Consider the following 11,468-nt stretch of genomic DNA (forward strand, 5'->3'; position numbering starts at 1 on the left):
ATTGTTTCCTACATAGAAAAAGACTTAATTTTTTCCCCAAGGCAGATACAGGGATTTGTCATGTCTTGATACTTGCATCAGGTTTTTGTCCGTGTAACAGCTATAGTGCCAGTCTTCTACTGGCTTGTTTGATTGTCAAAAGCTGTTTTGTTTGATGGCCGTATTTATAATTTACTTTGTATAAAACCTTTGTAATAAAACCTGTTCTTTTTCAAATATGGCTAGATATTGATATAATAACAGATGTTTTTACGGGTGAGCCACACGGCCGCCTTGGAATGTCACTGTGTTGGCAGTAGATGAAGAGCCCGGTGGCGGACGTGGTCTGCGTGGAGTTAGGTGAGATGAGGGACAGACGTGTCTGGGCTGTCTTGGTTGATCCTGCTTTCAGCTGTGCGATCGCTACCGTGAGGAGGAGGAGGACGTGAGGCAGCCCAGCCGGGGTGTGCGACCGGCCGACGGCCCCCGCCGCCTGCCTGCGCTCCCCGCTCCGCCTTCCCCATGAGGCGGCCGCGCCGCCGGCAGCGCTTCCCGCCCCTTCCCGTTGCCATGGCGCCGCGCTGTCGCTGCAAGATGGCGGTGGGGCGGCTGCTGGCTCCGCGGCGCGGCCCTCCTTAGGCGCCATGGAGGCTGCTTTCCTCTGGGCGCTGCTGCTGCTGCTGCTGCTGCTGGCGGCACCCTGCCCCGGACAGCGGGCTTGGGACCCCGGTGGGTGGAGGGCGTCAGGGGCCGCCATGAATGGCAGCCTTCGGGTGGGCGATGGATCTGCTGAGGGAAGGGGGCCAAAAGGGCGGCTGGGGGTGTGGGGACGGGGGGGTCGGTCTGCGGCGGGGCCTGCGCGGGTGGGCATGAGGGGAGGCCACGGAGGCCCCGAGGAGTCCCTAGGGACTCGGAGTTCGGGGGCCTGTGGTGCCCCAGCCCCAACCCGAAGGTGCTGGCCCTTGAGTTTTCTGCCACTGCTTTGCATTGGGGGAGACTCGGTGAGGGAAAGGTGCAGCTGCTTATGTTGGACCTTCCAACCTTGGTGAAGTCTGTAAAGGAAATTCTAGTGAAGCTCCCAACTTGGAGCTGTAAACTTGAAAGTATGTCTGCATGCGGAGGGCAGTAGTCTGCAATTACTGGATCGCACGTAGTGGTATGCCCCTGATAACCTGTCATGGCCACAAGAAATTAAAAAGTGTAAACTGGAGTTGGCAAGAAATGCTAAATATGTTGTTGCCTGACCTGTGTCGTATCTGCATGGGCCAGTAAGTACTGCAGTCTCCTGCCTTAATGTTACACTACTGCATGTACTACTCAGTACGCTTACTGAGCATCTTGACAAATGTAAACGCGTGGTATAGAAAACTATGGTGAACCCACTGCTCTAGCACTTTGCAAGAATGTAAATACAATCCTGTACTAGGCATCACAAAATATTTTTGTTCTATTTGTGAGAATTTAAGTATAGGAAGGTAAGAATCTAGCCCAAGCATATGACCTGAATATGTCTTACAGATGTTACCTTTTTCAGTTAGTGTGTGTTAAGACTTGTTTCTTTCTCTCTCTTTTTTTTTTTTTTTTTTTTAGTCTTTCAGCCTTCATTTATCCATATGTCAGGGTCCACAGTCAATTCGTTTTTTCTTGGAAATTCTTCAGGAGTTAATTTTTCTGTAATTTTAAGTCCTATAGATGAAGAGACAGGTAAGAACACTTCACTTTCCCCCTCTCCCCCCGAGTAGTATGTAAATAAATATGTTTGAATTATTAATATTTTTTGACACTAAAAATACTGGAGAAATGGCAATGCACTTCATTTAGTGCTTTAATAGTTAATGAAATAGGAACTCCAAAGGACTTCTGCTGATTAGGCCCTTTTAGTCCTGTGTTGACTCCTTGTCAGCTGGGCCTGAGGGTGTGCTTACTTGAAGGCACAAGACGAGTTTAAATATACTTCTTATTTTCTAGTCTTTTCTAAATGATAGTGGAATACTTTTTAAATTTTTATTTTGATATAGGAAAATTGCAGCTTGCAAATTGCAGTGGAAGTAAAAGAGCTGGTGATTGGAATTTGAATGTAACTCCTGGCATGGTATGTAAAATACTGATTCTTCCCGAAAACGGGAAGGATTGAACTGTCATATGTTAAGGGCTAATGAAATACTAGCAAAATGTTAATGTACTAACAGACCAGTTTGAATGTCTTGCCCTTGCCTTTTTTCCTTGATATATCCCTTTGTGTGGATGCCCTTGCTGGAGTTTGCCGAGATGCAGCTTTGACGCTTGTTCCTTGTTGTCTTCCTCCTCTCCAGAATTGCCTGTACTTCCTGGCTGGCTGTAGCATTTGAGACAGTTTCAGATCTGCTGGAAGGAGCTAACAGAAATAAAAAAATAGTAGTTTTATACAGCCTGAGCTCTGGAACATCTGTATTGGACTTGCCTTCAGTGTTATGTTATACATAATTCCTTAGGGGTCTTAGCAACTCTGCAGTCATTATAGTTTTTAACTGAAGGTAGCTGTAAAAACTGAAATTCACTTTTCGGTATTTGTTCTTTTCTTTAGAATTGTGCGTGTGATTTGCGAGGTAACTTAATCTGTGTGCATGCCTTAAAAAGTTCTGTGGACAGTTCATATCCTCACTGTATTTGCATATCTCAGTAGCAAACTCTTTGTCATTCCACTCTCAACAAATGTCCAATTTTATAGAGGAAGAATATAATTGCATTGTAGTGCTGACAAAACACAGTGGTACTGAAACTTGTCTTTCAGAAGCTGATGAGTGGTATAAATAAGAGTAATCTAATACAAGCCATCAAAGCTGTCAAACTTTATTTTGCGTTTTTCAGAACACTTCCAAAGTGACTGTAAGCTTGACTAGAAATCTGCAGTTGTGTTTGCCGAATGTCACTGACTGCTGCACAGCACCTCTCTGTGTGGTTGAAACACTTCAGGTTTTAGCTTGCCGTGATTCAGTGACGTTGGCGCATCTCCTGATTCAAGCTGAAATATATGCCAACTCTTCCTTTACAGGAAATGTGTCAGGTAAGTGTTTAGGTATGCTAAAGAAGAAATGGCATTTTGTCTGTTCTTTTCCTCCATCTATGAAAAAATAAAAATTGGGATTTGGGCGGCAATAAGAGATACTGTATAATCATTAATGGAATTTAACAAAAGGTTTGTACACTGTTGGAATAAACTGCAATGCCTGTGGTCTGTTTATTTGGATTCCAGTCCATTTAATCTGATTTTGTCTTTTTTTTTTATTATTATTTTTATTTTTAATTCTTTTACAGAAAATGCAACTATCATCCCAAACCAGGCGTTTCAGCCCTTGGGCTCTTGTCCTTGTGACTTGACAGCTGGAGCATGTGATGTTCGTTGTTGCTGTGATCCGGTACTTGTTTCATATTAAACTTTGATTAAGTGTTTTCAGATTTTCTAGGCTCTTCCTATTGTCTGGATGGAGATAAAGGTACTGAATGCTTCAAGCTAGATGGGGCTTGTTTGGATTTTCCAGTATTTCTAATAGTAAATATGACCTCTCTCTACAAGATTGGTTTGATTTACCTGTAAGTATGGCTGTAGTGCCTATGGTAATGCAATTACCGTGCAACAAAGTGACCATTCTTTTCCCTTGCAGGAGTGTACACCAGACTTGAAGCAGTTATTCAATGAATCGTGTTTCACTGGAGTGTTTGGTGGGGATGTAAACCCACCTTTTGATCAGCTATGCTCTTCTCAGTCAATGGAATATACCCCTGATTGGTTTCCCTTCCTTTGTGTACAGTCTTCTCTTAACAACACACCATTTCTTGGCTACTTTTATCATGGCTCTACGTAAGTCTTAAGAAAATTTATTTTCTCAACACACACGTTAGGCATACTACCAAAAATATAACCTGTTTTTATAATGAAAGTTATTTTGAAATTGGAATTTTAGTGTGTGAACTCTAAATGCAAATGGAGAAATGTCATTGGTTCTATATGAGAACATGGGACATGAAAGCAAATGTATAATTATTTGTTTGAGGTAGAGGGTAAAGAACTGTTTAATTTTTAAACTTGTTTGCAGTTCTACACCCAAAGTTCCTTCGTTTAAGATCCCTTTACAGACTTCTCCTGGGAAACTTTTCACTGGTTACAGACAAGGAGATCCAATTATGACAGAAGAAAATGAGTATTTTACCATCCCCCAGGTAATCTTTTTGTGTTTAGGAGCTTTTGATTCCTCTTGGTTTGATACTCTCTGTATATCACACTCTTTATGGCTTTGTAACCAGATTCTGAAACTTGCTGTTGTGAAGTGGTGGAATATGTTTTTCACCAAAAAAAAAAAGGGCACAAAATTATTATTAAAAGCAAACATTATCCTTCCTGATCCCCCCGCCCATCCCCCCAAATGGAAATGTCTTAATTATTTCAAGAAGTAAAAGCAAGCTTGGCAACCCAATTAATAGTTTATGACTTGTCATGTTTCTATATTTTTTGGTTTGCTTGCTGTATTACTGAGCACTATAGTTGGTTTTCCCTTTGAATCTTAGTTATCTGGTTGTACTTTTTTCAAATTCCTTTTGCATTTTAGAGAGACTTGTTTGTTATAATTATTTTGACAAATTAAGACGAAGCTATACTGTATATTGACACTATTTCTAAAGCTGTGCTTTTTAAATTTTAACTTCTCTTGTGCTACAGCTTGAGGTATTTTGATAACATCAGATTACTTGTTTGTCAAAGTGTCATATATGGCTGTAGTACACACTTGGAGCATTTCACTAACAAATAGTCTTCAAATGAAAAGCAAGGGGCTAGAAAAGAGTCCAACATACTTATTTCTGTTGAACCACCTGCAGCGATCCATGGCTGGACAGTGTGTTGGAAATGCCCCTGTAGCGTATCTCCAGAACTTTGATGTCAAATGCCTTACCAATCTAGCATCTTACAGGGAAGGACTGCCCCATGACGTGCGGATAAACAGTGGTACTGGAGGTATGCTGCAAAAAACCCTAACAGAAATGTGTTTTATGTTTCTCAGAGCTGCTAGAACAGAGCAAACCCGAGGGTTGTTGACATAGTAGCTACATGTAATATCTTTGTTATCTGTGGCTGTAGTTCAGCGTTTGGGGGTGTTCTATTCCTGTTTCTGATGACCTCCTAGCAAGTGTCCCACTATTTCCCAAGACTTAGGATATAAGAAATAGTGGGATTGGCCTTTGTTTCCCATTTATCTGTTTCTGGTGACTCATACTGGTTATGGCTACTCATGACAGAACAGCACCTCTTGCATTATTTTCAGACTGTTGCAGAGCCCTTTTTCTGTCAAGAGGGTGCAGTATCATCATTTTAGAATTAGTGAGAAATGGTTACTTTCTGCATTACAAAAGCATGTACTTAGGAAGTGTCGTTCTGGAGTTCGAGGTTATATGATTACCAGCATGAAGATAATTTATTTTACACGTAATTGTCTAATTTTGTTCATCTATATTACCTTTGTAAGACCCAGAGATAACTAGCTATGCTCTCAAAATACATAAACAGTTTGGTCCTTTACCAAAATTAATTTTCTAAATAATTTTCTACTCAATTTTCTTAACAAGGATTGCACCTTGGATGTGAAAACAGTATGTCTGTCTCTCTTACTAGTCAGGATTACTGCAGTGTTTGTTTTTCATTCTCAGACTTCATCCAACAAAATGTCATCTATAGGACCATCACCGACATGGGCAAATTCATCACTGGAAGTGGTATGTCTCTTCTGTTTAATAAATAAGTTTCTTACCTAACCTGGACTATATAAGAAATATATTATTTTGATGCCTAAAATGTTTACCTGCTGCAATCCTTAGGAAGGATCTTGTATGTTATCTAATACTCAAAAAGTAAACTGTTCAGCTTACTACAAAGCAGAAAGTATTTAATTTACCCCAACTTCATTTAAAGTTGGTCAAGAAATTGGGTCCCTTCGCTTCCATTAAAAGTAATTTTTGAGAAGAAAAAAACAATAATAAAAATAAAGATACAAAGAACGCTTTAAAAAAACCTTCAGTATGAGCATGGAAGTGGGGTGAGATGGGCAGACTGTAAGCAGATGTATATGTCTCTGTTTTGTAAGCTCTCATGCCTTTTTAAGGCCTTTTTGAGCCAATGAAGCAGTTACTTGATGTAGAACAGTGGTTCCCAGCCAGTGGGAAGATAATGCAGCACAAATGAAGCTAATGGAATCCAAGCTAATGTGTTTTTCTGGGCAGTGGTGGCTCCCTGGGAGGGATGAGATGAGAGCAGAGGGAGTCCTGAATCCACAGAAGTGCATCAGCTGGTGATGTAAAGTCCAGTGCTGGGTTCTGCTGGAGAGGTTTAGCTACAAAAAGACCTGAAACCACTGATGTTGAAGTATTGATAAGTTAGGGGATTGTACTGTCACACTGTCCTAATGAGATGGGACTTAAACAAGTGAAATAAATTCTCAAGAAGATGAATGTTATAATTTCCAGGATTTTGCCAGAGTTTTTTAATGTGTTCTTTTTCAGCTACAGAAACATAGCTTTCTAATTAGCAGTGCTTTTCATTTTGGCCTTTTTATTTCTTCTGCCAGAAAGCCTTCATACTGCTGAGATTCTATGTCAAAATGTAACTTTTGCAGAGCATTATACGTTCATTTGGAAAGACAAGAGCATAGAGCAAATAAATGTCACAGTCTTCCTCGGAAGTTTGTGTGATGGAGGTATCTTGAAATTTCTTTTACCATTCTTTATTTACTTTTTTTTCTTCAGCATGGAAATTCTGTGATAGAATCTCTTATTTAGTAATACTTCTTAAAAAGAATTTCCCCTGGACTCTGGGAAGAAAATTTATGGGGCTGATTTCCATTAATTTGTATTAGTTTGAATCTTCTGTTACTAATGAAGGATGGAAGTTTGTATCCTACATAGAGCATACCTTTTCCTAATTTACAGCATGCTTTTTGCTAATTTACTTATTTAAAAGTAAAGTCATATTTTCTCTCTTTTACCAGAAATACTGACGCAGAGATTCACAGTCAAATTTCTAAGTTTAAAGAGTACTAATGCAGCAGAACTGTTTGGGAATCCAGGTATTAATACTTTACTTTGCCTCTTAAAAGTGAAAAGAGAAAAAATTTCGTATGGTACTGATTATTATCAGTGACTATGTTTTAGATCTCTTTCATACTTCCTCATGTTGCTAGCCCCCACCTTTCTGTCTTAATGCACTGCCAATTGTAATAGCAGTGGTTGGTTCTTAGGCTTTTGTTGTATAGATATTGATTATTTAAAGTGAGGGTATTCCTACTGTAATGGAAATGTCTGTTCATTTACTTCAAGATTGATGACTTTTATTATTAAAACAATGCTAATGCTTATAGATTCTTATGCAATGTTAATGATTTACCCTTCTATGTTTAGGTTATCAAGTTGGAAAACCAGTGAGAGCTGCAAATATGAATGCTTCTGATACTTTTGGAAGCCTAAACATTTGGCAGCCAGGTACTGGCTTGTGAGGTTGCAGCTTCAACTGTAGTTAATGCTAAAATGTTGGTGGGGTTTGGGTTTTTTTTGTATTTTTTTTAACATATTTTAGTTAAGAATCTCTGCCAAATTTTGCTTCTCTAGACTATTCCCTAGACTTTTGTTCAAACTTCAGTGAGTAAACCTCTAATGCTTTCTTGGAAAATTTAACTTGAATGGACTTGTGTCTATTTTTTTAACTATACCACTTGGTGTTTTGCATTCTAATGTTTGATATTTTTGCACAAAATTGAAAGCTAGAGATCAAAAGGTTGATATAGGAAAGCTCAAGTAAGATGTTTTCATTTCATAGCTGGCAGAGGTTTATGTATGTCGGCAACTTATACACCAGTTTTATTCGGACTAGATTCACTCTCTGGGTGCATTCTAGAAGTTGGTGTTAATGAAGATTGCAGCCTTTTAAGGTGAGCTACATAGGTTGAATTGTTTTTCCCTGCATCCCTCTTGCTTATTACACGATTCTTTACAAGTGCCTACTATCAGCACTGTTACGTTCTTTTTAAATGTTCATGTATGCATTTCAGCTTTCTGTGGTTGATAGTGTCATTTTTTTTAAAAAGGGAAATTATAATAATGGTTTCGCTTGCTCTCTCTGTATTCAAATGAGGATTATGTTGGGGTGGAATGCTTTGCCATTTCTTCCCTTCAACAGATAACTCAATAGTTCAAGTTTGTTTTTGTTGAGTGATAATATCAGGTCAGGAAACTGACCTTATGATATAATAATATTGCAATCCAGAATGGTAGACAGTACAGATTTACTTTTTGTGTAATCTTACATTCTTATTTTGCAGAGGAAATGTAACTGAGAAATTGAATTCATTAATACAAGCTACTCACATTGGAAAGAGGGACAATTCAAGTTACAGTGATCTAAATGACTGGGTGGAAATTATACGTAAGTGAGGTTTGTGGTGTTTGTAGTCTAAATATGCCCATATGATGAATGGAGCATCTCAAAATAAAACCAAAATGTTGTTTCAAATGCCTAAAGATACTGATCTGTGTATCTGGATCCATCCATCCATGTATGTGTACACACATGCATATAACTCAATATGTACATGGATGCTGCACTAACATGTATTTTACTGTCAGCCTGCACACATATGACTTGGTATTTTAGTTCTCTGTTGATAAAGTACTCCTTTTCTTTATGTGTATTTTACATAGAGAAAACATCTTTTTTTCTGTGTTCCTGTGTGACAGTTACCAGTATTTCACACTGCACTATGACAATAATATAACTCTAGAAAAGATAATGTTTTCCATAATATTTCCATTTAAATAACTCTGTTCTCCTCCATAGGTCTTGATCCATTTAATTCTGATATCAATGTGAGCACTGGAAGCTTAAAAGGCATTTGTCCAGATATTCCTGCAAATCTGAATATTCGCATAATCTTTGCTGATGTGGGTGCAGTACAAGGGATTCCCCAGCAAGAGATTCTTGCTGTGCAGATCAGGTAGAGAGAGTTGTGTCTCTGGCTATCTGACAAATAAATGTTTCCTTTTGAGACTTGCTTATGTAACATATCCAGATTAAATTTTACAAACAAAGATGTTATTTTGTTATTTCTAATTTTTTACATGTCTTTTATTTGTGCAACGCAAATTCCTTTGATCACAACCAGGTTTGCCTAAAAAAAATTAATGGTTAAAAGTAGACAATCTTTCTACTTCACTGAAATATTAAATAAAAACTATGATGCTGCCAGTGATAGGTATATGCAGGGCATTCCATCAGAAGAATGTTTTAATTTCTTATCATGTGGTGGAAGTGATAACATTGTCCTGTGTTCTGGCTTACCCCAATGTAGAGCTCTTCTTGAGAGCTGTGGTAAATGCTTTATTCTTTCCTGAAACAGGGGATTTCCACTTTGCAAACACTTTTTTTTTTCCAAGTCAATCCCAATCAAATACATGGGATTCTGTTCCACTTCACCTCATTTCCAGAGTTTGCAAGTTCTCTCCCTGCATGGTGTTGAAAATCCAGAGATCATCAACCTCCTCCTAAATACTGTGTATTTTATCCTTTCATAGTTATTTTTAGGCTCTAAATTACCATTTACAGCCCTCAAGTAATAGTTATGCATATTCTTACAGTTACTCGACAGTCATATGGCAATTCCAGTGCGGGCTTATCTGTGAAAACAGCATCAGCTTTCTTCCCATCACTGCTTCTGTTCAGTTTATTAAAGTGCCAGCTCAGCCACCCATTCCAATGACAAGGTAATTTTTGTAAAAACGTTGATATTTCACATTATGTTAAGCAGATGTAATGTGAGTAGTGTTGATCAAAAGGTTACTTTAGTTTGGTGCAGTACAGAGCAAGAAGGCCTGGTTCAATTACTAAGTAACAATTCTGTTAATGACAATGTTCCCCAGGAGCATGAAGAACAGGAAGGCCTGTAAATTACCCTGCAAAGTTGTCATTTGGTTTTGGCCGAAAAGCTTCTGTGTCATTTACTTGAGTAGCTAAGGGGTGCTGAGTGAGGCTCCCAAACTATCCATTATCTGAAAATGTTTATCACAAATGACAGAAACGGAGTAAGAGGGGAGGCTTCTGTTTTTATTAGACAAAAAAGTCATAAGAGAATAATGAGAAGCTTGTGGTTTAGTTTTGTTTTTTCCTGTAATCTGGACACCTTTTCACTCTGTTTTCCACTTGTGCTGGTGTTCTGGTACTGTAGTTAATAAAGCTGGTTTTGGGTTTTTTTTTCCCAGATTTCAGATTAATTATACAGAATTCGACTGCAATCGAAACGATGTGTGCTGGCCACAACTTTTTTATCCATTGACACGGTTTTATACAGGTAAAAATAATAAGCAATGTGGAATGCCATGAACTGGCCATACTTCTTTGAAACATTGTTAGGTGTGTGGAGTTTAGTCTGAAAGAATGCTTTGTAGTAGGGAATTAAAATTTCTCTTTTAGAAAGCATGGTCCAAAAAGTCTGTTTAATTTTTTGCTTGATAATGCATTGATTTCTTAGACTAGTGGAAAAAATAATTAGTAGGAGTCCTTTCTCAATAAGATTGAAATTTTGTGAGTATCTGTTTGGCAGAGAGAGATTCTTTTTCACTCCCCCGTGTAGTTTGGAGGGAGGTATGCTTTCTGCAGCAAAGGAGAATATATTGCTTTATGATAACTGTTGTGTTTTCCATTTCCTACTGTAATTGTAGGATTGTCAATGCGTGTCATTGCCCTTGAAGGGTAGAGGGGACACTTTATTTCTCACTTTGCCAGTGTATGTTTTTCAGTCAGCCCACATGAGTTCCAGTAAAAATTTGCCATATTGGTAAGACAGTTGCTTTTTAAATTTCCTCTGTGTAAAACTGTGGTGCATTACATTTTGTGGGAGACTCTATAGGTTAAATGTCTGGCATTTCAAAGGGCATCAAGGCACTCGGACTCTGTGCCGAGAACTGCATGGACAGAGGCAACTGCCCGTGTTTATTATCTGCACAACTTCAGGGACTAAAGTTACGGGAAGTACAAAGTTTCCTAAGTATGAAGCATCTTGTTTTGTGCTCTGTTATTTTATTCAGGCTATGTATATGCTTTAATCTGTATCTTTTGGGTTGTTGTCTAAACTAAAATTAGGCTCTCATATGCTTATACTTTTTTTTTCTCCTTTTTTTCTGCAGGAGAACCGTATTCCCAGTGTCTTGCAAAAGGCCTGTCATTGGCATTTCTTGTTTTACTTGCAGCAATTATGAATAACCCTTGGTTTTCTAAATTATGGAGTAGTTCCTTGGTTTAAAAACGTTGATGTAAAGAGAACCACTTTTGTTAATATGTTAAGTACTTTGCGGTAAAACTCATGGATAAATATTCTTGGATTTTGTAGACATTTTGTATAAACATTTAAAGATATATCAAATTAATAGTCTTATGCTATACAGAAAATGGTTGTGTTATTTAATAACAAAAAGCAACAGAA

General features: G+C 38.4%; 1 protein-coding gene across 4 annotated transcripts; it reads left to right on the forward strand.

Moving 5' to 3' along the window:
* The first annotated feature begins 200 nt into the window (after positions 1 to 200).
* TCTN2 (tectonic family member 2) lies at positions 201 to 11,408 on the forward strand. 4 transcript variants are annotated; one of them, XM_052797740.1, is made up of 18 exons: positions 201 to 339; positions 1,570 to 1,683; positions 1,998 to 2,071; positions 2,827 to 3,022; positions 3,274 to 3,374; positions 3,621 to 3,817; positions 4,053 to 4,176; positions 4,831 to 4,966; positions 5,656 to 5,721; positions 6,570 to 6,698; positions 6,990 to 7,067; positions 7,399 to 7,479; positions 7,814 to 7,925; positions 8,316 to 8,419; positions 8,831 to 8,987; positions 9,628 to 9,753; positions 10,249 to 10,337; positions 11,173 to 11,408. In XM_052797740.1, the coding sequence occupies exons 1-18, from the start codon at positions 300 to 302 to the stop codon at positions 11,286 to 11,288; spliced, it is 2,040 nt and encodes a 679-aa protein (XP_052653700.1). In that variant the 5' UTR covers positions 201 to 299; the 3' UTR covers positions 11,289 to 11,408. The 4 variants fall into 4 exon arrangements, with proteins under 4 accessions (XP_052653700.1, XP_052653701.1, XP_052653699.1 ...); XM_052797741.1 differs by lacking the exon at positions 201 to 339 and adding an exon at positions 425 to 443; XM_052797739.1 differs by lacking the exon at positions 201 to 339 and adding an exon at positions 525 to 708.
* The last annotated feature ends 60 nt before the right edge of the window (positions 11,409 to 11,468 follow it).

Source organism: Harpia harpyja, chromosome 9 (assembly GCF_026419915.1).
Source record: "Harpia harpyja isolate bHarHar1 chromosome 9, bHarHar1 primary haplotype, whole genome shotgun sequence".
Taxonomy (NCBI): domain Eukaryota; kingdom Metazoa; phylum Chordata; class Aves; order Accipitriformes; family Accipitridae; genus Harpia; species Harpia harpyja.